Raw genomic sequence first — 26,776 nt, 5'->3', positions numbered from 1 at the left:
GTAGCTATAAAACCCTGATCTTTCATAGACTCAGAGACTTTAAGGTCAGAAGGAACCATTATGATCGTCTAGTCTGACCTCCTGCACAATGCAGGCCACACAATCTCACCCACCTATTCCTGTAATAAACCCCTAACCTGTGTCTGAGCTATTGAAGTCCTCAAATCATGGTTTAAAGACTTCAAGGTGCAGAGAATCCTTTCAATTCACTCCCTTCCCCCTCACCCCATTCAGAACAGCAACATTCAGGATCCTGCTTTTTACTGATTGCACTGGCTTAGGTGCTCTGTTACAACTTTTTGGCCAAAGTTCAAGACTATATATTTCCTTGAAAGTCGATATCATGGCATTACAAAGACCAAAGCTCTTAGTTGGGAGGCATTAGTTGATTTTTCTATTAGGACTTATTTGCTCTTCCTTCTAACCTTTACCTATTCTATCCATGCTTAGCTTGAGAGCTTCTTGAAGCAAGGACAATTCTTCTTGGATGATTGGAAAGTGCGTAGAAGATTGTATTTACTTATTGTAACATACACTAAGTATTAATAATACAACTTTACAGTGATCATAATTGAATTTAACAATTCTTTAATGAACCTGGCCATGAATTTTCATCCAGTTTTGTTCCTGAAACATCATGAAATATCTATCATTTATGCAACATTTCCAGGCTTTGATCTCAATTGTCTTGGCCTCTACTTAAATGGTGATTAATGTTACTTCCAGACACAGCCACAGTTCGGTCTAACAAACTCCATGGTGGATCCCTACAGATTGTTATTTGTGCACCATTCCATAGAACAGAGAAAGTATTTTCAACACAATATTTTTCCCCTTGCTTCTCAGCCCTGACTGACTCCTGATTAAATTTTATAATTCTAAATAATTTGTTCCTTAATTATAGGATGACATTGTACAAATTTGGTCTCTTATCTTTATGAACTTTTCATTTTTAATTTTCCAGATAAAAGCTGATGCATCAACAGCTCTGGAAACTGAAGGCCTCTTCCATCACTGCTGAAGTACAGCATGGCCAGTAATAGTGAATCTTCCCACACATTATCTCCTGCCAATGTGTCTCAAGCCAGAACTAGAGGAACCCACTTTGGCACAAGGTGGAACCTGAAACTAACTCTGTGCAATAAAAAACTGCCACCAGGAAATGATCTTCCATATAAGATATCTGAGTTCACTCAGAACATCCAGTGGTTCAGAAGGAACTTTCATCAGCTTTGTCAGAACCACACTGATATCTCATGACCATGGGGAACTTCTGAACCGGAGAAACTTGGGGTAGTGTTTGTCACTTGTTCTCTCATGCCTGAACTGGCAGAGGCTCCAAGCACAGAGTGGAGACAGGAGAAAGACACATGCACTATGCACCTTATCATTAAACATTGCCCCGTAATCCTACCCAGAAGATTGAAGAACTAAAACTAATTACCATCCCTCTGGCTGAGGAGGACATCTGGGGAGAAGGTAAGACAGATTTAAAAGAACAGAGAAATCTTTGGGACTCTTAGAGGAAGGTGAATCTCTCTGACTCCCTATTGCCTCATAAAAATGGTTATTTCCTATGCTGGTACAATTACATAAACAAAATAGCTTCCTAGAAAAACACCACATACTCTGTCCTTCCTGTAGCCTCACTTCTATGAGGAGAAAAAGGGATGCTTCTAAGACCCCTGCAGAATCCAAAACCATGAACACCTCACCACCTTTCTCAAAACACTGAATCATGGTGACACTTCTTCCAACCCTCCAGTTCACTCCATTAGCCAAAGCAGTTACTTGCTTCAGCCAAGGGCAGAGGGTTGCTAGAATGATGCAAGGCACTCTCTATCCTCCAAGGCCAGAATACACTGCCTTCAAGGCACTCCCAAACTGGGAGCCAGGGACCCGAGCTCTGATCCTATATCAGGCAGAGTATTATGTGGACGGTAGACTGAAAGTAGTGAGTATTTTTTTTTTCTAAAAGAACATCTCATGATACTCTCCCCTTTTGTGGATCATGACACTATCCCCCAAGCCCATATCTCTACCCCTACTCCAAGTGTTATATGTTACTATCACTCTTGGCGGCTGAAGTTAAACTTCAGCCAGCTCCCAGTCATCCCTTTATCTGGCCCCTAGGGTTTCTCTGCATCCTGGCAGACATTTACAGAGCTCTCACTCGCACTACATATCACATGCCTTTGATCACTGCGTCATGTTTCTGCTGCAGGTACTACCGTTGCTAAGTTCTGGTGCTTTGGCTGCCTAGCAACAGATGTTTCTTTATTCCAGTCAGGAGTGGATCAGCGAGTCCAGAGATAAAAGCAACAGTGATTTTCCACTGCTTTGTCATTGGATAGGAGCCCTATAAATGATCTACTGTAATCAGAGTCAGCTGCTAAAAAAGGACTCTGTCCTAAAATTAACTGGGTGCAAACCAGAGATTAGATTCAGGACTCTGATAGCCACTCAGCTCACAGAAAAGCTCCCTGGCTCAATTATGGTTAAACTGTGCTGTGTCTTGCAGCACAGGACTAAGTGTGCCATTTTTCTGCAATGATTTATTACGATATGGAGTCTGCAGAAAAAAAATCAATTGGAAATAGGATCAGAAAGCGTATCTTAAATCATAAATTCAGTCAAAGATCACAGGGGAAGGGAAGATGGAAAGCTCTCTGTAAGCTCAAGCACTGAAGTGTTTTAGTACAACTGCACATAATTGTACACATGTAATGAGCTGATTATGTTCATGGAAATTAGATAATCGTGTTCAAAGCCTGGAAACTGGAAAGGTTTATTTTTAGTTGCTCTAGATTAAAAACTTGTACAACTCAAAATCCAATCTTTTACTGCTGTCTGAAAGCTTCTGCTGTTCTGATACCCCATCAATTCCTCTCCAAGCTCCTCTGTCCATGCCACCTCTCACACTGACTGATGGCTCTACGATATTTCATTTTTTTCTGTCATATTTCTACTCTCACTCTCCCTGACTCATTAGAAATGTTAGGGGGTTTTGACACATATAATTTAGAGGCATTGCTTTTTCTGCAAAAAAGCAAACTGCTCACTTGAAAAGTATCACACCCTCTCACACGTGCAACTTCACCAATTAGACCACATTCTATTTAGTTTCCTATGTTATCTGCTTCCACTATTATATGATGAGAGATGCTGCTGGCCTACCCATAATTTCTCAGGTTACTAGCAGTGGTTAAATGAGGAAAGGGTGAGCCTCTTACTGCTTTCTCTTCCTTGTGTCTCGTTGGCCTGAGTAGTTCTTCCATTTTCCTCCAGCTCTCCCTGCCTGAAGATACACCTCCTGAGGAGGCATTCTGCTCCTCTACAGTCCTCCTGCTCTCCACCCAGTGCAGTTACTGCTTCTACCACTGGGGCCAGAGCCAGGGTTCACCTGCTTGTCCCCTAGCCCTCTGCTCATCCCATTGGCATTGGGAAGCCTTAAGTGGATCATTTGCTCCCTCACAGCTGCTGATAGTAACCCTTTCAGTGGTTTGCCCATGGCTGTGATAGTGTGTGGGGAAAGGTTTAGCCACTGAAGGGGTGGTGAAAATCACAAAGCACCATAATGTGCTAAACTAATAGCAGCAAAATTACTAGGAGCCAAAGGCTAAGTTCATGCAACTTTAAAGCTGAGAGTTTAATTACAAAAGGAAGTCGGGAAAGTCAGAGTTAAGGCTCCCAACAGCAACTTTAATGCTGGCATGTAGCCCTTTACAATAGGCTCTTTCACCACAGGATACAAGGTAATATAGAACACTTATATGTGCATATAAGGTAATTGAGATGCCACTGTGATACTGGTATTATTTGTAAGAGACTCAAGACTATAAAGCATCTAAGAAAGTTTGCATGAGGAGGGGGAAGGAGACCCACAAGAGGACAGGCCTAGAAGAATTAAATCTGCTCCCCAGTGATTGGGCCTGTGACACATCATTCCATATTCTTTATGAAAATATGCGTATGATAGGAATATGATATAACAGCAATTACTTTATGCAAGATGGGTCATGTGAGAGATCATTGGAAAGGTTATGAACTAATGAATGCGATTATCCAATTTCTATGCCTGTATCATTTCTGTACCTGAAGTTAGGAATATTGACTATGTATCTGTATTTCAACTATGTTACTTTGGGTGATGCCCCCTGCTAACATTTCAGGTACAACAATGAAAAAGACCGACAGTGCTGGTGGTTCATCGGCAAGAGACGAACTGTAAAAGAGCTTAATCTTCCTGTGAACATGTGGGTCAGCCTGTGAAGAATGGCTACAGGGGCCCTACCGGGGCATGTGACCACGTCACAGGATACTGGAACCCATCTTGAATTCTGTATTTTTCCATAAGAAGCTAGTGGGGGGTCGAACTAGGAAACAAAGGACTCCCACCGTATGCAAATCCTATTTAAGGGTGGGGAGTGAGGTAATCCAGGTCACCAGTTCTCCCCTGCAACCCCACCCAAGATGACTGCTGGAAACAATTAACACTGAACTCGGGGAAAGAACTGGACCCAAGATGGAAGGGTGTCTGGCGTCTGAAGAAGATTATTAGAACCAATTTTAGGATGAGAACTGACATGTAACCAGTTTCACAGGCTACTAAGGATCTCCAGAATACCAGTTTCTGTGAGGAGCACCAAACAGATCAAACTAACAGAAACACACGGACCATTAAGTCTTCCAAAAATGAGCAAATTCCTACCTTTCTACTGGAACCCAGACTGTCTTGAAAAAGGTAAGGAGTTAATTTAGTTTGCTCTCTAGGGCAGGTGAGGTCTTCAACATCTTAGGGTCCTGATCATGCAGAGTGATTAGGGTAGGTAGACCTTTATATCAGTGCAGAATGCCTGTGGCTTTTTGAAGGAGTGCATGCTGAAGACAAATATGGACTTAGGATCCCCTATTTTGAAAATCTTGGCCAGCATTCTTCACTTCCTGTCTTCTAAATGTTTGCATGCTATTTAAACAGTGGCAACATCTTGCCTAAGAAATAGCTGTGTGTTAGTGATGGATAAAGACTTATAGCTCATGTGGGATCTGTTGGGGGAGCCTCAATCAGCTCCTGCCACTCCAGTTCCCATCAAGGGAAATGGATTGGGGCTGGGTAAATAGCCTAGATTTGCATAATCACTGACTGCACCTGCCAGCCTGAGTAGACAGGAGCTATAAGTCTGGGAGAAAGTGAGTGGAAGGGGGGCGGAGACCAGGAGGGATGGGAGGCTCAGGGGGAGGTAGAAGTTTGCTACTCTGTTGCTGACCAGGCCTGCATTAGGCCATGCCATTGTAAATAGAAGGAAACTGGTGGTGGGAAACAGACACAACGAGCATAGATATTGTACAAGCTTGGTGCCTCCCTGAGTCTGGGAGGAGCGGGGCCAAAGGGCTGGATACGCAGGGTGCAATGGGCACCCTGTTACAGGATCTTTCAGATTGAATGCTGTTAAATAAATGTTAGCCTTGTCCCCCATCCTCTGGTCATATAGTATTATGAAGGGCTTTGAGCTCTGCCAATGAAAAATACTATGTAAATGCTAAGCATTTTCATTTATTATTTAATTCTTGTCTCTGTGAGGCTACTATCGTTGTTTGAGGATGGGACCAGGAACAGTGCTAGCCTGTTTGTTTCCTTGACCCTGATGTACTCATTCACTCAGGTCACATTGAGCCATGGCCACATCTTCATTCTCCCCCTTGCTAGTGTTAGGGAAAGCAGGGCTAGGAACATCACTCCCTGTTCTGGGAGTCATAGGAGTTGGATCTTCATTGCCACAGAGGGAGTAGTTTGAAGCTTGCTGCTTCTCTCTCTGCCCTGCCTTCTGCAGAGGCCAGGGTGGTGGTGCTTTTCCCCACAGAGTCCTTGTGAGTGACGGATGTTTCAAATGTCGCTGGGTCTCAGTTGAGGGGGGAAGAAAGCCATCTCACAAGTGCCCTGTAGCTCTGTCTGGTCTGAGAGGCCACTGGATATATTTAGACCCCATGCTAAGTTCACAGCTCAACATTTTCTAGTCTGATAGGGCAAGCTGAGTGCCAGTGCTCCCCGGGGGGGGGGGGGGGGGGGGGAATAGCTCAGTGGTTTGAGCATTGGCCTGCTAAACCCAGGGTTGTGAGTTCAGTCCTTGAAGGGGCCATTTGGGGTTGGTTCTGCTTTGAGCAGGGGGTTAGATTAGATGATCTCTTCAGGTCCCTTCCAACCCTAATAAACCATGAATCTATAGTGTATTAAGCTTAGATTGCGTGCCTTGTTCTGTCTGCTACCTCCTTAACTACTTAAAATACACCTGTTATAGTTAATAAATTTATTTCTGGTTTACTATATAATACAGTTTATGTGATTTCTAACTGGAGGCGGAGGGGCAGGGGTGGCGAGAAGTTGTGCATACTCTCCGTCACATCGAGGGAAGAAGTGAATTTCACATAATTTTGGGTTTGTACTCCAAGGGGAGGTGGGAGGATGGACATCTGGGTGCTGTGGCAAGCCCCTTAAGATGAGCCTTCTCAGAGTGAATCTCTTTCTCTCTGTGCAGCTGGGTGTGGCCCTGTCTGTGTGCTTGGCTGGAAAAGGCTGGGGAGCCTAACCCAGCAAGACCAGGTAAATGGGGCCCAGGCTGGCAGAATAGTCTGACTCACTGGTGTCCCAGCACACCAGGTGACATCCAAGGGGGTCCAGCCCATCACAAGGCCAATCATAGGCAACACATAGGGGGGCATGTGGGATCAAATCTCCCCCCCACCCTGAGATTTCTGCTTGGCCTGCTGAGGAGAGCGCGAAGGGCTCTGTTATTCTCCCACTGTGCCTGCCCCCTGACAGTCGGGCCCAGGTGGGGAGCACAAGGGGTGGGACCAGCCACTTCTCATCCTGGCGCTTTGGGGCACAGCAGCTGCCTGAGAGAGAGCCTGGCTGGGGAGGTGGCAGTGACAGGCTGCCCCCCCATCTGAGCCCAGCTGCCAGGAACAGGGGCTGAGCGAACTGGAAACATGCTGATGGGAGAAGGGACTGCAGCTCACCTGGCCCCTAACCCTGACAGCCGGGCCGGGACAGGGGGAAGCCTATCGCGGACACCTCCCCAGTCAGGCTCCCTCAGGGAGTAACTGCACTGCACAGAGCCAGCAACCCAGAGCAGCCAGCTTCAGCATGTGAGAAGTGGCTTCATCTCATTCTCCACTCGGGCCCAACTGCAAGGGAGAGCAGACGAATGTGCCAGTGTGGAGGCACAGCAGGAGGAGGACAGAGCACCTCCCTCCACAAATAACTATGGTGGAGTAGGGAGACTGCAGTGGCCCCAGGCTGGGCGCAGGGGGTCATTGGGCAGAAATATGTGGGGCGGTCACGTCTTCCTCTTTAAATTGTGTCCCCCACTATCAGGAGTCACGAGTTATCTATGGGCCCAGTTAAGTGGGCTGAGCACATGAGAGTTCCCATGGGCCATGTGGGGAAAGATTCTTTCCTTCTCAGGCTGCACAACAGAAGCAGAGTTGCTTTGCCTCAGCTATTCCAAACTAACGGTATAAGGTGACTCCACCATGGCACGAGCAACTCATCCCTCCGTCGTGTCCAAATTCCTGCCTAATCCTAAACTTCTGGATGGTTTCCCAAACCTGCCTCTAAAATCTCATGACTTTCTAGGTTGTAGTATCTATAGTTTTTGCACCACTATAACTGACACTGGAGAGAACAGTGAGAAAATGGAGAGCCTACTTAGCCTCCAAAGGAGATAGTTATTAAATCCCACTATTCTTATATGTTTTCCTAGTTTAAAATAAAGTAATTCCATTTATGTAACCCAGGGCACAGGGATGAGAAAGAAGTCACAGAGAAGATATTCTTAGGCTGTTCAATTTAGCTGTGTAGCAGCTGTGCTTCTGCCTTACCAATCATTCATGGTGGGAAGGAAAGGACTAGAGAAGTTGAATGGATCTTCTGGCTCAATCCTAACCTAATCCTTGTATCTTTCCGGCTGCAAAAGGCGGGTTCTACCTCACACAAAAGTGCACACTCATCTTGTGCCACCCCAAAAATACCTCCCTGCCACCCACACCCAGTGGAACCACCCCAATTCTAGTGCTTATGGAGCCCTGTACATTGGGGAAAATGGGGGCAAGATTTGTCCAGCAGTGACAGAGAAAGGCCTGGACGAGAACAAGAAAGAGGGCAAAAGAACCTGGGCGGGGATTTATGAAAGAGACGCAGAAAGTCAAAAAAGAGGACTGAAAAGGTGAAAGTGACTCCTGATGTCTCATTAAAAGATAGTTTTGAACCATTTTAGGTAATAACAGTTGTGCATTAAAGTTAAAAAAAAAAAAAAAAAAGTCCAGCTCACGCTCTTCATTTTGTAATTTCAAACTCAATTTCGGGTGTCTGACAATTTTGCCATCTACTTTTTTCGTCCTCATCAAAACATTTACCATAGTAAATGTGCCAACTTGTCGATGATCAAATCCCAGGCTGCTACTGGTGCCAAATCACTCTGTCTTGGCTGCACAGCAAAGCTTTCAACAGCAGATATTATGCAAGGCCTCACAGAGATAAAGAGCAAGAAGTTAGCAGCAGCAAGTTCAAGATCTTTCCGTGGGAAAGCCACTGTTTGCAGAGAGCGCTCCAGCTATCCCACTTGAGGAGTGAGAGACCCAGAGACCACAATTGCCCCCTCCTCTGCTTCCACTTCAACTTTCACAAAGGAGGTACCTAAAACCCTGCAGTGCCCTACAGACGGCTTGGGAAAAATCTCTGCTATATCCCACATATTAGTTCTTCATACAAATATATTTAGACCTTAGAGCCAAAACACTGCATTATTATACTATAAACGTTGCTCTTATTTGTGCTCCTGCATCTGAAGGCTAGGGAATGATGTGGAATTGTCTATCTGTGGTTATGCGTGGACATCAAGCTTTTCTAATAAGCATATGATGAAAGGACATAGCATTCTCCAACACAAATGGCACAATGCGCTTGCATTGAGCTACAAAGAACAACAACTTGAAGTATTTTTTGTTCAACAGAGGCTACATCTTCTGCCATAGGATTCAAATTTCTTAACTACTGCCATTAAAGTATAAAAAACAAACAGTAGAAGAACTGTAGACATAACTATGGTATATGTAGATAAGTAGATATAGGAGAAATGTTGTAAGTCTGTTTCCTGTGTAATGCACCTTTCTCCTCTGGTGAAGACTTTTGGGCAATTTGAGATGGCTGTTACAGAGTGAGTGACACTCTTTCACGGAGATTTGTATTTGGCTTTTGTTTTCCTTATTCTGAAATATAATTTAGCCAAACAAAGTACATGATTTTCTCTCTGAGGATGGAAATCACAGCAGTAAACCATCCAAAAGGCTGTGACTGTGCTATACAGCACTTCCGAGTCAGTAGCGAAATATACATCCTGACCCTGCAAACTTTTATTCCCCCAAATTAGGAATGTCAGTGTGTTCAGGCCCATGTTACTCACCTTCATTAACAGCATGAGGCTTAATAATGCAACAAGTACAGTTTGTAAATTTTGCACTATTGGCTGGACCATGACCTCCACTTGAGGGAAAGAACAACTCCAGCTCCTGCGGGTATAATTGAAATTGAAAATATTTTAGTGTTAAACAGTTGCACGTCTCAGATCTTTAGCACACACAGTATTGTTCTGTGATATCCACAGCCTCATTTATTTAGATACTGCTATAAGAACACCTATATTTATACTTCTCTCTCTAGCACCATTGATACCCAGGGCATGACTAATCATTGTATCTCGCACCTTGGCTGCTGCAAGCATTTCTTCTTCACTTTACTTCCATCTATTCGCATTCAGTCTGTTCAAAATGTTGCTGCCATAATCTCCTTCCTCAAATTGGCTCTTCCTAGTTTTCTGCATTCAGGTCAAGCTTTTTTACTCTCACCGTAAAATTACTCTATAAATTCTCTCCCTTATTTATATCGCTGATCTCATCCCCTCGCCTCCCACATTCCATCCCTTTGCCTGCGGGAATGGTTGGAATTCCCACTCAGTTCTCAATATGGCACACTCAGACACAAGGCGAGTCCAAACAGACCTCCTTCCCACTCATTTTGGGATTATCCTTAACAAGAAACAACGAGCTTGAGCCTGAACTTCTTGTTTGTCTTCTCTAAGCTCTTTTCTTGCCTTCAAGACACTACCTTTTATGTTCCTGAATGTGAGCTGATGAGACCCATCTGCTCTGGCTGCCAGAGTGCGTAAGCAGAATAGATCTGCACCAAAATGCAGTGCCCTACAAACCTGACATTTTGTCACACATGTTCTGATCAAGTCTCTTTTCCAATTGCTCCTTTTGTTTCCTTTGCTCACTGTCAACTCCATGCCTTCCTTCCATGCTATTCATTCACTGTGCTCTGAACAGCCTGTCAATGAACATTAGCCAACCACCTGGAACATGGCCTCCAATAAGATGCATTATTCAACTTAAAAAAGGGAATTTGATTAATTTCCTTTTAAAAGGAAATAATAACCTGGAGATGTTACCATTAAATTCATCTCATTTTTCCTTGTATAACAGTCTCAGGGGTAATGCTTATCTCCTTAAGTTCCCTCTCAGAGCTTGTATACATTTACCGGAGGATCAATGCATAGCGATTGATGTATCAGTGGTTGATTTAGCAAGTCTAGTGAAGACCAGCCAAATCGATGGCAGATTGCTCTCCCATTGACTCTTGTACTCCACCTGAACGGGAAGCACAAGGGGAGTCAACGGGAGAGTGGCTCTCCTGTTGACTCAGGGATAGCTCAGTGGTTTGAGCATTGGCCTGCTAAACCCAGGGTTGTGAGTTCAATCTTTGAGGGGGCCATTTAGGGATCTGGGGCAAAAATCTATCTGGGGATTGGTCCTGCTTTGAGCAGGGGGTTGGACTAGATGAACCTCCTGAAGTCCCTTCCAACTCTGATATTCTATGACATAGCTTAGCATGGACCGCACAGTAAGTAGGTCTAAGTACATCAACTTCAGCTACGTTATTCACATAGCTGACGTTGCATAACTTGAAGATCGATTCCCCTCCCACCCCTGTAGTGTAGACAAGGCCCCAGTTATTTAGTACTGTGTTTCAGAAGAAATTAAGCTGAACTTAGATTTTCTCACTCTATAGCTCTTGTCCCTGTAATGACTTGTAATCCCTATCTAAACAAGGAGCTAAACAATACAATTTAGGGTCTCTTTTAACAGAAAAGAAATTACTTCTGTTTTTGCTGCTACCAAATGTACCCTTATTTTAAGTATTTACACCTATCTGAGGCAAAGGGTCAACTTCCTGGATCTTTTTATAGATAACGAAGAGCATGTTTTAAAGACTCTATTCTGGTCTGTTGCCACTGACTTTAAATAAATAAAGCAGTCTCACAACACCAGGAAAAAACAAAATAAGAAAATATTTACAAGTGTAACACTTGTAACTGGCTATATACAAAACAGATTCCTGAAAGAACAGTAAGAAAAATGACTAAAAGAACCAACACTTCAGATACAGGAATACCAAACTAAGACTATATGGAATTCTAAAAACCAGAACCTCGTCCCTACCTATATGCTTAAACTAAGATTACCCCAACTTTGGCCTGTAAAAACGGAGATGTTATCCCTGGATAGCCTAGTAGACAAACCCTCAACTTGATCTGCAATTCATTCCGTGAGAAGGACAATTCAACCATCATCAAACGAGCCCAGGACTTTGTTTCCCTTTCAAAAGATTTTTCCCAGTATGCTTTAACTGACTTTTCTTCCTCTCAGGAAAGTTTCTAAAAGCTGCACCCTACTAATTTTGTTGGCATCTGGTATGTAGCCACCTACCATTGTATGGCACCTGCCCATTACATTCATAATCCCAATTGCTGTGTCAGAGATAAACTTCAGTACTCAGAAGGTAAGGAGAACACCCCCCCCCCCAAAGATATAAAAATTTATATGCAAGTCTACTAAAATAGTGAGCTAAACATTTACAGTCAGAGTAAAAATTAGCTAGCCTTTCAAATGTAATTACCATAATATTACAAAAACCAGCATTTTTAAAATAATTAAATGCAAGTATAGTAAAGCAACAGTCTTATCAATAGAAAGCACACACTTATTGCTCTAACTAAAATCCTGTGTTAACAGATTTTTTTTCCCCACAGCCTCTTTCTTCCAAAGCTGCCGTTCAGCTATGCTGGCAGTATGCCAGAGCAGAAATACAGGGTATAGTTACAGTACACAGGCTGCAGCAGCACAGCTGCGGCACTGCAGCTATGCCATTATAACGGACACTTGCTACAGAGGTGGAAGGGGTTTTTCCATCACAATCATACACTCTTCCATCAACCTAGTGGTGTCTACACCAGGGCTTAGGTTGACCTAACTACATCTCTCAGGAGAGTGAATTTTTCACCCCCCCCAAGTGACATAGCTAGGTCGACCTAAGTTTTAGGCAGAGACCAGACCACAGTTTGACTCTTACCTTTCAAAGTGAAGACATCTGGATCTTTCAATCTTACAGACTCAACCCATGAGCATGAATAAGCACTGTGACCCTAACAGCATCCCAATGCAAGAGGACAAGGGGCATATTAGTATCTGGTAGTGAGTTTCAGCTGGCCTGACCAATTCAGTGTACCCACCTCACTAATATCATAACCTGTACTGAAAAAGTGTCATGAAAGATATCAATAGAAAGCTAACAACATATTGATCATTAATATTATTGTGTGGTGTATATGTGGCAGACTAATGCCAAATTATAAACATATTGGAAGTTTCATTCTTAAAGTGTGTCTGCCAGTCAGGGTTGAAGTTACCCCCACTCTAAACAGAGGAATGTACTTTCATCACCTTAGAAGTACTTCCAAGGTACATTAAGAAACAAAGGGAATGTATTTACATTAGAGGTAAACAGAAGCATCAAAAGGGAAAAGATAACCACTCAGCATCATGGCAGGGGGAAGAGATTGCAGGAAATAGATCAGTTTGCATTGTAGATAACACCTGTCAGGACCCTTCTCCATCAGACACTATGACCCCTTTCCTCACAGCAGGGGCAATTAACTTTAAGAAGGATTCCTTTTCAAAGGTTTAATAAAAGAAAGGGGCAAAGAACCCTCAAGTGATCTTTCACCTAAGATGACAAAGGAGCTGAGCACTTTGTCTTTGTGGGAGATCCTGACCAACAGGGTGATCAGCTATCTTGCTGGAAGGTAACATGATAAGAATCTGACCTTGAACCAAGATGGTAGGTTTCTTAAGTCGTAGCCTCTAGAAAGCGTTTTTCACTTTGATTTGCTTGTAATCATTTTCAGCTCTATATTTCATACCTGGACTTACTAACAAAAGGAGATAGGGTTTTAAATCAACTTGTTTTACTTTTAATCTAAGCCACCACAGTGCTGTATCTGGATTGAAGTGATTGTTAATGCAAGTTAAAGGGATAAGCTGTGAACTTTGTCTCCTTAGAGGAGCAAACAAATCTTACTATTCCTCTGAAAGGTCAGGGAAAGAACTGGACATTGCAGAGCACACCGATTTGGGAAAATTCGGGACTGGGAGTGTGTTGGGTCACTTGGCTAGTAGTAACCACGGCTGGTGGATACCAGAGTGTGGCTAGTGTATAACAAGCGGGCTGCTGAAATCAGAATTGCTGAACCAGAGCTGCTTAACACGAAACACTCAGTGAACGCTTGTCTGCTGGTGTCCAGGCTGTGAGCCACAGCAGCAGAATATTTAAGGCACCCAGGGCTAGAGGGCAATTGGTGCCAAAACCCCTGACTCGTCTGGATTGTACCACAAAACATGACACCCAGCCTCACTACTCCCTTTCCTAGGACCCTTCCAGCCCAAATTCCACTTCTCCTCCAAACGTATCATATGCAACCCAAGCTTCCCTGTGCCTTCAACAGTCTTGCTCACTCACCATGACTCCTTACAGTGCCACTATCCCACAGATTTTCCCCATGTCCCCTGTGATGTTGCATTCCGTATGTTTTATGGAAACATGCTGATGAATATGACATAACTGGAATATGCTTTATGCTAAATACCCTTGTATGGTATCATTAGAAAGCTTGTAATCTAGTGAGTGTGTTCATCCTATTTGTTTGCATGTATCAAAAAAAATACACAAATAATTTATTTTTAGTTTGAAAAATTAGATATAAACTTGTATTAGTGATGTAAACATATTAAGCCATTAATGGTGCTTCAGAATCAGACTGAACCAGGGGAAAGAATTGGGCCCAGACTAGGAAGGAGTCCAGTCTGTAAAAGAAGCTTATTGGAACATCTCTGAGGGTGAGATTTTACGTGTAATCAGGTTCTTAATGTATTAGGCTTAGACTTGTGCGTTTTGTTTTATTTTGCTTTGTGACTGACTTTGTTCTGGCTGTTATTACTTGAAACCACTTAAATCCTACTTTTTATACTTAATAAAATCACTTTTGTTTATTAATAAACCCAGAGCAAGTGATTAATATCTCGGGGAGCAAACAGCTGTGCATATATCTCTCTATCAGTGTTAATTTATGAATTTACCCTGTATAATCTTTATACAGAGTAAAACAGATTTATCTGGGGTTTGGATCCCGTTGGGAACTGGGTTTCTGGGTGTTGGAGACAGGTAACCTGCTGAGCTGTTTTCAGTTAAGTCTGCAGCTTTGGGAGCATGGACTAGACCCTAAGTTTGTGTTGCAACAGGCTGCATGTCTGGCTCAACAAGACAGGATTCTGGAAGTCCCAAGATGGCAGGGAAAACAGGCTCAAAAGTAATTTCAGCACATCAGGTGACAGTCCCAAGGGGATCTCTGTGACCGAACCCGTCACATCCCACCCCACAAGTTCACACCCAGACCCCACCTGAGACACTTACTCCCTCATAGAACCCAGAGCTCCAATAGTGTCACTTATCAGAGCCCTGCTTCTTAAGCATGCCCCTATACTCCCCTAACACATGCACATCAATATTTTTAAGCTTTGGCAATGTTTATATCCGCCAATGATAATATGTAACAATATGTATACATTGATACATATAAACTTTTACAAGCTGAGCTGGTAGGAATAAAGAGGGGCATGTTAGGGAACAAAGTATGGGGGAGAATCTGGTGAAGTTGGCAGTTGGGATGGTTAAGGGTAAGCAGAGGTTATGCAAGGTGAAGCCTGGGGCAATTCAGGATATGCACAGAAGAGTAACCATCTGGGAATCTGTGGGGGATATAAAGGGGAGAGAGCCATCTACATGATTAACTGCTAACATTGATACAAGCTTATTAAAATATGGGAAATGTCCACACAGAACCTCTGTTAACTTTGAATTAAAGTTGTTCAGCTACAACTATTTATTGTCGTATTTCAGTTTGTGTTAAGTTATTCAAACACCCCGTTTATTTCACTTCACGGCACACACTCATACTGATCAATATGCAACCACATATCTGTAACACCAACATGCACTCACAAATTTCAGCTCTGTAACTTCTACGTAAATATTTATAAGAGGTCACCCAATCCTACAGCTTTTCCTAAATATTACAGAAAAACAGATTGCAAACAGTGATTGCAAAATGACATTTTACCTCACTTACACACACCAGTCCAAAGCCACATACGATAAAATTTATGAAAGCTATTACACTCATATTAACCATCAAAACACAGGACTATAAGCTCTAAACATGGGTGGAATTCCAGGGTGCCTGCTGATTGTTCAGAATGATGGTTGAGATATGTGGGCTGTGGGTGGCGGAAAGCAAATAATTATGGTTGGGAAGGGATGAGTGGAACATTGATGGGGCGTTGAATGATTTAACTGCTTATTTCCTTGCTTTTTAGAATTTTCATTGCTAAGCCATCCAGTCTACACAATTAACTCAAAGTTAAAGCATCTGTAATATATACAGGCTTGGAAGTATTACATTTTAATTGGCAAACGTTCATTTTAGCATATACACACAAACCAACATCAATATTAACATCAATAATAATTAAAATTTACACATATACACAAGAAAGACTTTATGGGTCAAATCCAGTGATTTAGATTTTTGAATCAGGCTAGTTACAAATGGACTAACAAATGAATAGTAAGAGCAGGTATTAGTTCATTTAAGGATATTTTACTCTATTTTGACATGTGATGTTGACAGTTTGAGTTTTTGCAGTTTATAAAGCTTTAACCTTTTGAATCTCAATGTCTTCTGTCATTAAAGAATTACCTGACTGCCTCTCCATAATTTCCTACAGCTGTGAACATTTAAATAGATAAAAATCTTTAAAAAAAAATCTTACAAACCTCAATATCTGCTGAAATTATAAAAAAAATAATCAAATTCTGCCAGAAAGTGGTACACAATGTGGCAGATGGGTTAGTCTCAGTGTCCTTGCCACATTTTTTAAGTTTAGTCCCTCCAGGCTGGCGTGGAAGTATACAGGCAGTATAGTCTGCACAGTTACTATTTGCACTGTGGATAAAGACCGTCTATAAACGTGTCACTGTGGAACATTTAAATCGGTACTAAATTCAAATGAAAAAAAAAATAAATGGAATTTCTGTACTGATTGCAGCCTGATCATCAGATTAAGTAAAAATACAGCTTAGCAAATGAACATAATGAATAAATATATTTAAAAACTTACTCGAGCAGCAGAAGCAAAGGAGTCAGGGCCATGAGCTGCATTTCTTATGCCATCTGTTCCAAACATTGCTCTAATGCTGCCCGGGGCATCAGCACGAGCCACGCCAGAGTTTGCAGGTCCCAGTAACTTCTTCCATTCAGACACAGCATCATCTCCTAAAATCTCCATGGCAACAGCAGGACCACTTGTAATGAAGTGAAGAAGCTCACTGCAAAACAGACAGAGCAGGCAGGGAATTCATTATACAGAGAACAACAAAATCTATGGACTAGTTCTCAACTCTCACTAGTGTCACAGGAAAGGATAACAGTTCACAGCACAAGTTATCACACATGATGGTGTGTAACACCAGGCTCTGGAGGAGTACTGGGTGGGATAAGACAGGGAAAATGGAGACAAAAGACCAGGGGTGAGCCATTGCCTCTTTCCACTTGTGCTCCTTCGACACTGTAGACACATTGGTGTCCATCTAACAGACTCTATTCAGCCTGTCAATTTTTCCTCATTAAGGCAACATAAGCACTCCTATTAGAGACCTCTGCCTCCTTCATCCACCTCTAAATCCTCTTATCCAGTACTTGCCATCCTCTCCAATTAGCTTCTCTCACACAGGGGGACACTCAACCTGTGCATGCTCCCTCACATCTGTGAGACGCCTTGCATCAAACATGTGCGTTACCTCAAAATATTCACTCCACCATGTGCTTCTTCCCCGTGAGACATGGAGGGGACTCTAATCTCTGCCCCTCACTGAAATGGGAAACTGAATTCTAGTGAAAGAGGCCCCTTAATCACACATTATTAGCAAGACTAAGGGAAAAAGTAAGATAAGATGAAAATATACTGTATGTAGTTTTGTAACACAAATTTCTTATTTGTTTAGCACAGGCAAAGTGCTCAGTGCTGTACAAGCCACAGAGATAAAGACAATCCCTTCCCTGCAGACTGCTGCAGTCTTTCCATTGAATCAGACAGACTGAGAAGTCACTATATAATGGGAAATACAGAGCAGGGAAAAGAAAGTTGTTTGTTACTTTTTGTATTGCAAACTCACAATTTCTTGGTATCATGGAAGTCATCAGATATTGGGGGAAGATTTGAATAAAGAGAAGGTGACATGAGGGAAACATACGGAATGCATGGTTAAAGACTCAAAAACCAGGAAATCCCAAAGTTAAGTCTGAATACTTGTAACCTTAATTCTGCTCCAGTGAACATATTCATCATGATATAGCTTTCAGTTACACAGTCACATACTACCATCTCTGCAGCAACCCACCTCATTCAGTTTGAAGGCTGGATGCTGCACAATGAATGAAAAAGTTGTGCGATATTTTTTTTTTATTCAGTTATTGTTAAGATTATCTTTTTTATGGCTTATAGACAAATACAGACACAGAGACAAAAAATAATTTCTGGAAAGCTCCTTAGTTCTTAAAAATAACTGCTGTGCAAACTATTTACATTAATGCGTATGTAAAATATGAAATTTAACATTCTGAACATTTAATCCCCAAAAAGTTAATAGCTACTTCTTCCTGCTATTCAGTAAACTTTCATTAACTACCGATCTTGCCAATTAAATCTGAAAGTTCTGTTTATGAAACACCATAATAAACCTCCAATAAAATGCTATATGTAATTTGGTATGAGAATTTAAATTTTTATAAGCGTGAGGATACTTTTTCAGTTCACTTACTACAGCAAAATCCCATACTACAGGTATCGCTGGATGGCAGACAGAGTACATCATAGTGAATAGAGGGCTTACAGTTTCTCAGCCGGCCATTAGTTTAGCAATCCATGAAATAACACTGCAGACGGAACTCTTGTTAATTTATAAATTTATTCAAGCAGATTTATTCAAGCAAAGAAAAAATGGCAACTCTTTGTTTTCCTAGGATCTATACTACAGTCTGACATTTCCTAGGATCATTTCTCTACAGTGGACAGAAGGAAACAACCTGCACCAACACAAACCAATTGCTGCTCCTAGAATTAGGTGGCGATTACTGTATTCGCAATGCTCAGGAACCTCATAACAGTGCTCCACTTGGCGCTCTGTCAGTTGCAATTTCTTGTTCTGCATGACCAAAAACGTAAGTATCTCTACACAGCTGACGTTAAAGTGCTGCCACGGCAGTACTTTAAGTAGCTGTGTAGTCGCGGTTCCAGCACTGGAAGAGAGCTGTCCCAGTGCTGTGAAAAAAACATCTTCGTGAGAGAATAGCTCCCAGCGCTGGTGCACTGTCTACCTTGCCACTTTACAGCACTGAACTTGCATCGCTCAAGGAAGTGTTTTTTCACACCCCTGAGCGAGGAAAGTTTCAGCACTGCAAATGGCAATGTAGACAAGCCCTAACTAGAGTTGACCTCAACCAACTATACTGTGTGTTAACCTGGGTCCAGACTGAAGAATAGATTAGCTACCTCACCTTCTTTGCTACTCGGATAAAGCCTACATGTAAATAACAAATAGCATTTATCCACTATGCACCCTAATTAAACTTGATGCATGAGTGTGACGTCATTGACATAATCTGGGACCATACAGAACATGGTTGCAACCAAAGTCTTGTAGTGGCACCAAATCTTGTATAAAGGGGATCAAATGAGGTGTCTAAAACAAGGCTATGGTTTGCTGGTTATAATTATGGTGTCTATATGTGTGTATCATGTTTGTAGTTGAAGTTATGAATGTTGGCTCTATACTGTCTGTACTTCAAACTTATGCTACGCTTCCAGATAACATCCCAGATAAGTTGGTGTTAGCTCTGCCTAGCCTGCTTGATGGCCCATTAAGGACCATCAGCTATACAACTGACCCATTGAGAGAAGGCAGATACGCCTTGTAACTCAGCAAAGTATGCAGGAACTTGCCCATGTGACTCTAGACTCCATTTTGCTGTAATTTTCCACAGTAAGAACAAGACGTGTTCTTACACCTGGAAAAGACTATAAAAGGCTGACACCTCATTTCCATCTGGTCTTCAATCCTGCTTCTTACCTCTGGAGGGACTTTGCTACAAGGAAGCTCTACACAAAGGACTGAATGAACCATCCCAGCTGTGGATGTACTGTACTCCAGAGACTTGATTTGAACCTGCAGTTTATTCTATCACTGCTACAAGCCTGAACTAAGAACTTTGCCATTACTGTATGTAATTGATTCCATTTAACCAATTCTAGCTCTCATCTATATATCTTTTTCCTTTTATGAATAAACCTTTAGATTTTAGATTCTAAAGGACTGGCAACAGTGTGACTTGTGGGTAACATCTGATTTGTATATTGACCTGGGTCTGGGGCTTGGTTCTTCAGGACTGAGAGAACCTTTTTCTTTTACTGGGGTGTTGCTTCTCATAACCGTTCATCTCCAGGACAACTGGCTCTGCTGGTGATACTGGGAAACTGGAGTGTCTAAGGGAATTCCTTGTGTGACTTGTGGTTAGCCAGTGGAGTGAGACCAAAGTCCTCTTTGTCTGGCTGGTTTGAATTGCCTTAGAGGCGGAAAAACCCCACTGTCCTGTTTTAAGCAATTTGTCCTGAATTGGCACTCCCAGTTGGGTCCTGCCAGAACCAGCATCGTTACAATGAGGAAACTGAAAAAGATTTTATACAGCTACATACACAAATATATAAATATTTTCATCCAGTGTTTCTGCAGAGATCAAGTATTTCATAGTTTCATGCAATATGAAACAACAGAGCCACACACAGGTTTTAGCCCACCAAAGCTTATGCTCAAATAAATTTGTTAGTCTCTAAGGTGCCACAAGTACTCCTGCTCTTTTTACACAGAGTTCTGTATCTTGTCCAAGACCAGCCACACACAAGACATGTGCCACAATTTTTTAAATACTTGTGCTTTTGCGTATTTGCTACCAGAAGGGTATCCAGGACTGGATGGTACTCTGCAATTCTCACTGATTGCAAGCCATATTCTGTATCTGGAGAGTCTCCCTCTCATGCTTCTTTTTAGCTAGGGTCCTTTTCACATCTCATAGGGTGGATGCATTCATTAGCACTCGATGGGGCATGGGATTGTGGAACTAGGCATCAGACAGCTAGGTCCATTTTAGGAGGAAGTTTGCATAGGCTCCCTTGAAACTTAAGCCCAGTTCTGGTTTTGCCACACTCTTGTAGTGTCACAGGCATGTGAAATGAATGCCATGCACTGTAAAGAAAGTTCTCCAGGACAATCTTTTCCTGTATAGTAAATGAACATAACCTCAAAAGTATGTACTTACTTGTAAAAGGGCTTTGATTGATGGTCTACATGGAGATCCATTGCTTCTTTCCTAGAAAAGATTTTTAAAAAATCCTTTCATGAATCATTAATGTATAATTGTTCATTAATGTGCCTAAATGGGAAGTTTCTCCCAATACCAGGTAGTTTGTGCTTATGCCCTAAAGCATCAGGGTTAATACACCTCATACATTTTTATCATAACAAGGGCAACTCTGAACACTCCTTTTACCCAGAAAAATTGATAATCCTCTGGGTCCTCTTTCAAATTCTACTAAGCTCATGGCTTCTATGGAATCCTGTAGGAATGAGTCCTACAGATCAGTTGCATGTTGTGTAAGAGTATATCCTTCCAGTAGTTCTAAATGTGTTGTCATTCAACGGCAAGTATCTGACATTCAAAAGTTGAGCCATTTTAACTGGATAGGTCTTGTGGTATGTTTCTGTTTACTGATTGGAGGAGTGATGCTTTCAGATGGAAGCTTTTCATGTGCATACTCATTATGTCAAATCAAAAACTACTTTCCACATATATTCTAAATATTTGCTTAAAATTCTCTATTTCAGCAATAATTCCTACCAATAATCTAATTCACTATAATATTCATGGAAAGTGTACAGAAAAGGGGCATGAACCCAGTCTAAGCTACATAATGTATAAATCTGAACAAATATTTGTTGATTTTTTTCAAAATATTTGTTCAGCCCTACTACTTAGTCAAAAATCTCCTATGGCAATAAATATAAAGACAATCTTGCTCGCTGTAACCCTAGTTCCAATTCTCTGTCAGCAGATCCCCACTTGCAGAACATGGAAAGTTGCATTCATCTTGGGCAATGATCTGATTTGAGAAGTGATTAGCTGAAGAGACTGGAAAACTGACTTACGAAAGCAGGCATCTGCCCTTGCTTTCATATCTAAGCAATGGGTTTTACAAAAGGTGTGAATCAACTTAACAGGGTCTGCCAGGCAAATGTCAGCAGAAAAAACAAAAACAAATAAATAAATAAAAGCAGAAGCTGATCTGGACAAGCCAACCTAAAGGGATATTTGAGATTAGGACTTTGGCATTACTCAGGGGTGAAAGTAACTTACAGGACTTACCAGTACTGCTGGAATCCTGAGGGGGCGTGGCCTCATCTGGAAGAAGCGTGGCCTCTCAAGATTTAAAGGCCCTGGGGCACCAGCTATGGCTGGAAGACCCAGGGCCTTTAAATCAACCAGGGGCTCCCAGTTGAAGAGGTGGCTGGGAGCCCCCTGGAGCTTGGGGGCAAATTAAAGGGCCCGGGACTCCGGCCACCGGGGGAAACCCCAAGCTTTGCGGGGCTGGGGCAGGGATTTAAAGGGCCCAGAGCTCCTGCCACTGAGGGGAGCCCCGAGCCCTTTAAATCCTGGCCCCAGGCTGGCTGCCAGAGCCGTGGCCAGGATTCAAAGGGCTCTGGGCTGCCCGGAGCCGCGGGGAGCTTTGAGCCCTTTAAATCCCGGCCTCTGCCCAGCCGCTGGAGCTGCAGCTGGGATTCAAAAGGGCTCTGGGCTGCCTGCAGTGGCGGGGAGCTCTGAGCCCTTTAAATCTCAGCCATGGCCAGGATTTAAAGGGCTCTGGGCTGCCCGCAGCCACAGGTAGCTTTGAGCCCTTTAAATCCCGGCCCCTGCCCAGCTGCTGGAGCTGCGGCTGGGATTTAAAGGGCTCTGGGCTGCCCGCAGCCGCGGGCAGCCCAGAGCCCTTTCAATCCTTGCCGTGGAAGCCAGTGCGGTCCAGCACGGTGTACTGGCTCTTGCCGGTACGCTGTACCGGACCGGACCGGCTTACTTTCACCTCTAGCATTACTATATGCTATCACTAAAAACATGGTGCAAGTCCAAGGGACAAAAGCACAGGGTCCCGTGAAAACCACAAATACTCAACCACCGTTTTAGATTCATCCTACAACACTGTCCGATTATGGCTTCGTTGATAATAATCATCTTTCATTTTGCAGGGCAGGCAAGGGACTTTTCTGAACAGAAGGTAATAAAAAGTTACATCTTATATAAACTATTTGGATTTATTTTCCTCAGGGTAAGCAAAATCCAAAATATATAAAGTGGTTCAACAGAGATTCAGTTATCATCAGAGAAACTGACATATAAAACCAAGGAAGAACCCAGAGCTCCAAGAGCAACGCGCCAAGACAGCAGACCTCATGCTCCTTTTGGCCTGGGCATCTGTGGGAGGTGATGATGGAGCAGGGTGACTGGGAGAGGGATTCTCCTGTCATAAACAGATAGCTAAGGGTTAACGTCTCTTTCACCTGGAAAGTAGTAATCTGAAACACCTGACCAGAGGACCAATCAGGAAACCAGACTTTTTCAGGTCTGGGTGGAGGGAAGGTTGTGTGTGAGTCCTTTGTTTTTATAGTTGCTGGAGTGTTTTGAATTGTATTCTTTTGAATAAGGCTGTTTATTCATATTTCTTTTAAGCAATTGACCCTGTATTTGTCACCTTGATACAGATAGATCATTTTTCTGTATTTTTCTTTCTTTTTATATAAAGCTTTCTTTTTAAGACCTGTTGGAGTTTTTCTTTAGTGGGGAACTCCAGGGAATTGAGTCTGTGCTCACCAGGGAATTGGTGGGAGGAAGAAGTCAGGGGGAAATCTGTGTGTGTTAGATTTACTAGCCTGACTTTGCATACCCTCTGGGTGAGGGGGGAAGAGAGATTAGCTCTCGGTACTTCTGTTTTCCAAGGCTCGAAACGGGGAGGGTGGAATCCCTCTGTTTAGATTCACGGAGTTTGCTTCTGTGTATCTCTCCAGGAACACCTGGAGGGGGGAAGGGAAAAGGTTTATTTCCCTTTGTTGTGAGACTCAAGGGATTTGGGTCTTGGGGTCCCCAGGGAAGGTTTTTGTGGGGACCAGAGTGCACCAAAACACTCTAATTTTTTGGGTGGTGGCAGCTTTACCAGGTCCAAGCTGGTAACTAAGCTTGGAGGTTTTCATGCTAACCCCCATATTTTGGACGCTAAGGTCCAAATCTGGGACTAGGTTTATGATATCTCCACATACAGTTTCAGAAGAGACACATGGAACTCTTCGAACTGTCTCATTACGGGAGTAGAAGTCTCCAGGAGAGGAGATGCCCAGATCAGAGCCTCCCTGGTTAGCAGAGTAATAATAAATCCTACTTGGGTCTGGTCAGTGGAGAATGACTGGGGCTAATGCAGGAACAGGAGCCAGCACTAGCTCACGAAACCAGGGAATTTGTTATGGTCCCCCAAACTTATCCTGCACTAAAATCTCCAGCTCCCTAGAAGCCAGAGCAGCAGATATGGGTGGGACAGCTTGAGCCTGTAGCACTGCAGTTTGTAATGCATAACCTGAGACTGTAGGGTCTGCAGGATTCTCAAAATGTCCTGCAGGGGCAAGGCTGCCTCTGAGGAATCCATCTGAAGGGCAGTCCAGCCACTTACCCACCCTTATTCAATCTTTTGGGTTCCTCAAACTGTCAGTGACCGAGTTGTGGGCAGTCTTGCCTAATGGTTGGAGCATGACTCTGGCATACCAGTTTCAGCTGAATCCAGACATAAGTCCAGGATCACAGCCAGATGTTAGAGTCCAAAGCCTAAGGGTCAATCGGATTTACAGACAGAAGGTGGAGTCGAGGATCTGAGCTGGGAATCAGAAGTCAAGAAGGAGTTGAGGGGTGGAACAGGAGCAGCCTGAGGCTGGAGCAGGAACCAAGCTAAAGGAAGTGGAGGCAAGGGCAGGACCAAACACAGCTATGGGCTACGAATGCATTGAGCACGAACTGAACTGCTACTGAGTTTTAAGTATCAGCCTGTTCACTCTTTCAGTCAGTCAGATGGCTCAGTCAGACAGCTGCTATCAGAGCCAGCTGCATTCACTGGATTGCCAGGAGACAGGCTCTGCTGCAGGTTAAGCCCAACAAACATCCTGAATCATGTACCATACGAGAAACCTACATATGATTATGAAACAGATTATTCTCTTTGCTACTCAGTGGAATAGATCTAATGTTTGGAATGACATGGAATAACTGCGAAGATACCCTTCAGTTCAAAATAATCAAATCCTACAGGAAACGTTAATAGAGCCTTACCGTGAAAGTACCATCATTTTGGCTTTAGTTATTGTAAATCCAGCATTAATGATGATATCAACTAGTTCTCCAATCTTGGGTACTGCATCAGGTTTAACCAAAGCCAGTGTTCTGAAAAGGAAGGGGGGGGGGGGAGAATTGGAATTTTCATTCTTTAGGAAAAGACAAAGTTAAAGTTACACTTAAAGAAAAAAGGCTCACACAAGGAAATACAGAAATGCAGTTACAGTCATCCAACAATTTTACCTCAGTCCTTTACTGACCTTCCACCCAGCACATGCATATCTTTCATGTATGATGAAGGCATTAAAACCTTAAACAAAACAGTTACCTACTTTTTTTTGTAATGGATGTTTTGAGAAGTGTTGCTCAAGTCCAGTCCATTCTAGGTGTGTGCGTGTCCACATGCACAGTCATTGGAGATTTTTGCCTTAGCAGTACCCGTAGGGTTGACTGTAGCGCCCTCTTGAGTGCTGCGATCATGCGCTAGTGTATTAGGCGCTGCCGACCCTACATCTTCTCAGTTCCTTCTTACCGGCAACTCTGACAGAATAGCAGAAGGGCGGGTAATGGAATGGACATGAGCAACACATCTCGAAGAACAGTTACGAAAATGTAGGTAACCGTTTTTTCTTTGAGTGCTTGTTCATGTCAATTCCAATCCAGGTGACTCACAAGCAGTATCCTCGGAGGTGGGCTTGCAGTTCACAATTTAGCAGCTTGCAGTACTGCATCATTCCGGGCTTGCTGGGTAAGTGCATAACAGGACGTGAACATGTGGACGGACGGATGGACGGCCAGCTGGCAGCCCTATAGATGTCCTGGATAGGCACTTGGGCTAGGAAAACTGCCAAAGAGGCTGGCACCCTGGTTGAGTGTGCTGTGTCAATCGCCCAAGGTGGCTCTTTCTCCTGATCGTAACAGCCGCAAATACAGGTAGTGATCCAAGAAATTCTTTGAGGGGACAGCGGACGACCTTTCATCACGTTGGCCACTGTGATGAATTGCATCGATTTGCAGAATGGCTTAGTCCTTTCAATGTAGAAGGCTAGCACCCTCCTGTCATCTAGGGAATGAAATCTACACTCCTCCTCCAACTTATGTGGCTTTGGAAAAGATAGGTAAGTAAATGTCCTGGCCCATATGAAACTGCGAGACCACCTTGGGCAGGAAATCCGGGTGTAGTCGCAAGCTGGACCTTGTCTTTGTAGAAGACTAAATAGGGTGGTTCCAAGGTAAGCACTCTAATCTCAGAGACCTGGCAGATGGATGTTATCACAACTAGGAATGTGATCTTCCAGGATAGGAGAAGGAGAGAGCAGGAAGCCAGAGGCCTGAAGCAGGGGTCCCGTGAGCCATGACAGCACAAGATTCAGGTCCCATGGCAGAACAGGATCCCTGACGTGTGTGTAGAGGCACTTGAGGCCCCTGAGGAACCTGGCAGTCATATCCCGGGCAAAAACCAACCTACCCTCAAGCGCCAGACAGAAGGCCAAAATAGCAGCCAAGTGGACCTTGACAGGTGAAAGGGACAGGCCTTGGCACTTGAGATGCAGAAGCTAGTCCATGATCAACTGCAGCGACACCCACTCAGGCCGAATGCCTTTAGCCGAGGTCCAATAAGTGAACCACTTCCATTTGGCTAGGTAGGTCGCTCTGCGGAGGGCTTTCTGCTGCCCAACAGGACCTGCTGGATAGAGGCCGAGCAATCTGGCTCCTCTGCATTTAACCATGCAGCAGCCAACCCATCAGGTGCAGCGCCACCAGGTTCAGATGAGGAAGATTGCCATGGTTTGGAGACA

The 26,776-nt window shown here is 43.3% G+C and overlaps 1 protein-coding gene across 5 annotated transcripts in view; it reads right to left on the bottom strand.

Moving 5' to 3' along the window:
• Positions 1-26,776, bottom strand: part of NME7 (NME/NM23 family member 7) — a 190,729-nt gene that overhangs the window by 104,890 nt on the left and 59,063 nt on the right. For 4 of the 5 annotated variants that reach the window (XM_050960370.1, XM_050960385.1, XM_050960357.1 and 1 more), the window contains exons 4-7: positions 24,975-25,085; positions 20,877-20,927; positions 16,627-16,834; positions 9,459-9,564 (exon numbers count right to left, since the gene is read on the bottom strand). In XM_050960370.1, coding sequence (XP_050816327.1) covers positions 9,459-9,564; positions 16,627-16,834; positions 20,877-20,927; positions 24,975-25,085 — 476 coding nt within the window. The remainder of the gene's footprint in view (positions 1-9,458; positions 9,565-16,626; positions 16,835-20,876; positions 20,928-24,974; positions 25,086-26,776) is intronic. The other variant, XM_050960377.1, reaches the window with a different exon arrangement.

Source organism: Gopherus flavomarginatus, chromosome 1 (genome assembly GCF_025201925.1).
Source record: "Gopherus flavomarginatus isolate rGopFla2 chromosome 1, rGopFla2.mat.asm, whole genome shotgun sequence".
Lineage (NCBI taxonomy): Eukaryota > Metazoa > Chordata > Testudines > Testudinidae > Gopherus > Gopherus flavomarginatus.
The sequence above is the reverse complement of the archived record's forward strand: the minus strand, read 5'-3'. Positions and strand labels throughout refer to the sequence as shown.